The sequence below is a fragment of the Acipenser ruthenus genome, chromosome 1 (assembly GCF_902713425.1).
Source record: "Acipenser ruthenus chromosome 1, fAciRut3.2 maternal haplotype, whole genome shotgun sequence".
Lineage (NCBI taxonomy): Eukaryota > Metazoa > Chordata > Actinopteri > Acipenseriformes > Acipenseridae > Acipenser > Acipenser ruthenus.
Window position 1 is genome coordinate 66,215,373 of NC_081189.1, and position 4,389 is coordinate 66,219,761.

The window sequence follows — 4,389 nt, forward strand, 5'->3', positions numbered from 1 at the left end:
AGCTAATTAATCGTGTATCCTATTAAATACACGTAATACACTTAATCAACATATTGTTCATATTGTATTATGATAAACAGTGTAGTAGGTTTAAATATACAATACCTTGTCATATTGTCCATATGCAAAGATTTAATTTACAACTTTTTTAGCGAAATATACATCTGTAAAACACATTAACCTTTCTGTTGTAAACGTGTTTTTTTTTCGTTTAAAAAAAGAATGTATTATGGATAGAATTAAGCAGCCAATCCTAAAAGAGGAGCTTGGCAATTAGTAACATAAACATCATGCAGTTTTTTGTACTACAGCTTTCAAGCCCTCCTACATTGTGATCTGATTGGCCAAAATACGTTTTGACGACATATATGAACCCAGGCAGCTCTAAAGATGAAGCTGTGACATGGAGATCAAACTAAGAAATTCTTCTAGCGCTTAACAGTGAAACTACACATTGCACACAGACGGGCAACACTGGATTCGTGAGATTACTGACTGTTTGACCTATGCAGAGACTTTTTAAAACAAAAATCCGGTTTCCAACTTCAAACAAAATGGTTTCCAGCTCTAATGAATGCTTTTGTTAAGAGGGGAGAGATTTTTAAATTTATACAAAAAGGAAATCTTATGCAGTAACTGGACAATGGAGTAAATTAAGTGTAAGTACCACAATTATCTGCACTATATCTGAAAATCATCTTTGCATTCTGTTTATTGCTGCATTAACCTGGAAATGCATTAATTGTCCCCAACATATACTGGTGCAATTGTGTTGTGCTGCTGTGCTTTATTTGAAGTTGCATTTATATTATTTTAATATATGTTTATATGAAAGTGACATTATTTATTTGGACATTTGCTGAATATCCGAAGTGTATATATATATGGAGTTTGTTTTTCCTAGACCTTGTGGGGGCATATAAATCTGAAAAAAAAGCTGAAACATTCTCCTGTAACACTTACTAAACAGCTGGACTGTCTTAGAATGAGTTTAGTTGGAGGATTCCCACACCACCCGGTGGTACATCACGATGGTTACTCTTTTGCCGCTGCAGCCGCAGCTAGCCGCTGCCACGAAGAAAACCCATACTTCCATGGGTGGCTCATTAGTCACCCGGAGATGTCACCCCCAGATTACAGTATGGCACCGTCTTATAGCCCCGAATACGCTAACAGCGCTGCCGGACTTGACCACTCGCATTACGGAGGAGTCCCGGCTCCAGGAACAGTTGGGATCGGACCCCGTCCAGTGAAGCGCAGAGGTACGGCTAACCGCAAGGAAAGACGCAGGACTATAAGCATCAACAGCGCTTTCGCTGAGCTCCGGGAGTGCATTCCAAATGTGCCGGCCGACACAAAACTGTCCAAAATCAAAACTCTTCGCTTGGCTACCAGCTATATCGCCTACCTCATGGACCTACTGGCCAAAGACGATCAGAACGGAGAGGCAGAGGCCTTCAAGGCAGAGTTCAAAAAGACAGATGTGAAAGAAGAAAAGAGAAAGAAAGAACTGGTAAGCGCTTTATTATTTTATTTCTCAACTTGAATATAAACTATACAACGCTTTGTGTAACTAAAACGAGGCACCGTTCAGTCAGCCTATAATTATAGGAATATTGATGTGCTCAGTTGTACTACGTTGCCCATTTCCTTTATGTCTGTTATCATTTTTCCTAAATGCAAATAGATTCATTTATATTGGAAAAATATTACCGGTTAAAACCTAAATAAAGTACATGTAACATTGACAGTGTTCATGCACTATTACGTAACTTATTTAGTATAATTTCTAATTGGTTTTATAACTCTACAGTATGATTTAAGTAAAAACTAAAATCTGTTTAACAGTATTACCTCCATTCATCAGTCGGTGTAAAAAAAATAAACTCGATGACGCATAAAAATATGAATACATTTTAAGGGGCAGCTTAAAACATGCCGTTTCCCTATATGATTAAGTGTAAAATACGTGTCCCTATACCCAGGTCGGACGACCAATTTGCACAGTTGTAGTCTAGTAGTAGTAGTCGTCGTCGTAGTAGTGGTATTCTTATGGATGCCTAAACATCAGAATGGATAATGTTAACAAGAAAGTTTCCATTGCTGATGAATTACAATACTTTGCATGAAATAGTTAAGTGGAATATAATTTTATTATTACAAATTGAGAAAAAAAAAACGCATTAATAAAGTGTGATGGGTTTACGTTATTAGTAATGCAGTAATTATGGGTTTTTTAAAAAAAAAAAAAACTTTCCATTAACAAATCCAGACGTCCTTCAGCATTGCACTCTATTGTCACACAACAGAAATGTATTACCCAAATGTTATACTGTGTGGTTCCTAAGCACGAAATCATGCTAAAAACAAACTTCATTGTCTTCAACAGAATGAGGTGTTGAAGAGTTCAACAAGCAGCAACGACAAGAAAACGAAAGGGAGGACCGGCTGGCCACAGCATGTCTGGGCTTTGGAACTCAAACAGTGAAGCTTTCTATTTTATTTTTTCAATCAAAGGCTTAAGATAAATGCTTCAAATTTCTTTAATATATACCCGATAAACTATATTTTTCGGAATAATCAAACTTATTTATGTGCAATTTCCCGCCCTGAACAGAAAGGATATTTGAAGAAAAGCATTCAGTTTTTAAGTGGAGGAAACCGATTCGGTAATGGATTGTGTCGCCTCATATGTTGTGAATGTTTGTTTCGTTGCTTTAAATGTACAAAAGAAAGCCAAAACAATGTTGTATTATTGTTTGTGAAGTGTAGGCTAATTTTCAAAGTTGGCTCTTGTTTTGGGTATAAGTATTGGTGGAATCTATTAATGTTTCATTTGGAAATGTTAAGTGTGATGTCTATTTTGTGGTCGTCCAGTATTTGATGATGTTTTCGAACAGCTGTTTAGTCTGTGCACTTCCGTCCAGAAAAGTGGAGTTTTAATAATATTGGAGATGTAAACAATGTAATTCATTAAATAAACCACTGTGTTTTTTTTTTTTTTAAAAAACAAAGCATGATCACTTGTTCTGTATATTATGAACGAACAAAACAAGCAATGTTGATCAACTGTTAAAACATGAATAAAAAAAAGTATGTTTTGAATAATACCGGCAATAATTATGAATTATGTTTCCATATTAAGCATAATAAAAAATGTGTAAATACTTCATAACATGAAAATAACAACAACAACAAAAAATCCCTTTACAAATATTTTCATGTTACATGAAAGTTGCTTTTTTTTATATAGAACATTTTATAACATTTCCACGAAGCCGATATGTGAAGTGGTTAACAAAGTTGGGCAGGGGGGTGCATGGTAGCATAGGTGGTCATGTAACAGGTAATTTTTACCTCCAATAGGAAACAGCGAATATGTGAGCGAGATATGTATTTAAATGGACGTACGATTTACAACGTGTTACCCAACCAAATCTTAACTTTGTGGTCAGCAAAATGCTCAAGGGCTATGGATTATTAATCTACATCAGATATGTCCTCTTTACTCTCCACTTCTGTTTACGACACACATGAACAATAATATAAATTATTACTTCTGAAGCACATACAGAATGCATTGTGCATTGTTCGAGGTGAACTCAAACAGGAATTATTTCGGTATTATGATAGTTAATCTGTGTATTTACGTCGTATTTGTTCATTTGACTAAACTACAGAAAATAGTGTTTACCGAAAATTAAAAACAAACAAACAACAAAAAAAACATAATGGTCAAATTAAATATCAAGTCGCTGGAATGAAAAGTAAAATGCACATATAGGTCTATCATTTAAATTGATTTAAATTTTAGGTCTGTGATAATTTGCTACATATTTTTGAAATTTTACTTTGTGTTAAATGGTGTCTTCAATTACTATATAAATACATTGTATTACATTTAAACATTTTGTGTGTGAGGGCTGCATATTTTACTTTTCAGTTATTTACATGTCTCAATTTATGCGTCACTATGCAAAACAGGACCGCTAAAATGTTATTCTTGGGGCACCGTCTATCCCACAGAAAGATAAGAAAAGTCTAACACCTTCAACATATATCTGACAATATCGAGGTTGAAGGGTTATCAAAACGAGGCAAAAGTGCCCTGTCCTTTTTATTCCGAGGTCGCAGCATGTACTGAGAGGTTATTGTCTGTCGTGATACTAAAGTGCCGTCATTTGTTTTCTCAGATTCACAGAAATGTTTGATAAAAAATATGTTCCCCATGAGGATGTGCAAGCAGAATGGTCAGTTTACATTATATTTTATTTTCTACATTACTCTTGCTCCTTTATACTCGTATATTTGTAATGCGTTTGCTTAAATTAAGTATTGTATACAAAAAAAGCGGAAAGAGATTCAACTTGTTTTCTATATATGGTTTAT

General features: G+C 34.8%; 1 protein-coding gene across 1 annotated transcript; it reads left to right on the plus strand.

Moving 5' to 3' along the window:
- Positions 1 to 409: 409 nt before the first annotated feature.
- Positions 410 to 3,126, plus strand: LOC117421492 (heart- and neural crest derivatives-expressed protein 2). Its single transcript, XM_034035968.3, has 3 exons — positions 410 to 659; positions 971 to 1,513; positions 2,390 to 3,126. Exons 2-3 carry the CDS (start codon positions 986 to 988, stop codon positions 2,486 to 2,488), a joined length of 627 nt encoding a protein of 208 aa, XP_033891859.1. The 5' UTR covers positions 410 to 659; positions 971 to 985; the 3' UTR covers positions 2,489 to 3,126.
- Positions 3,127 to 4,389: the final 1,263 nt, after the last annotated feature.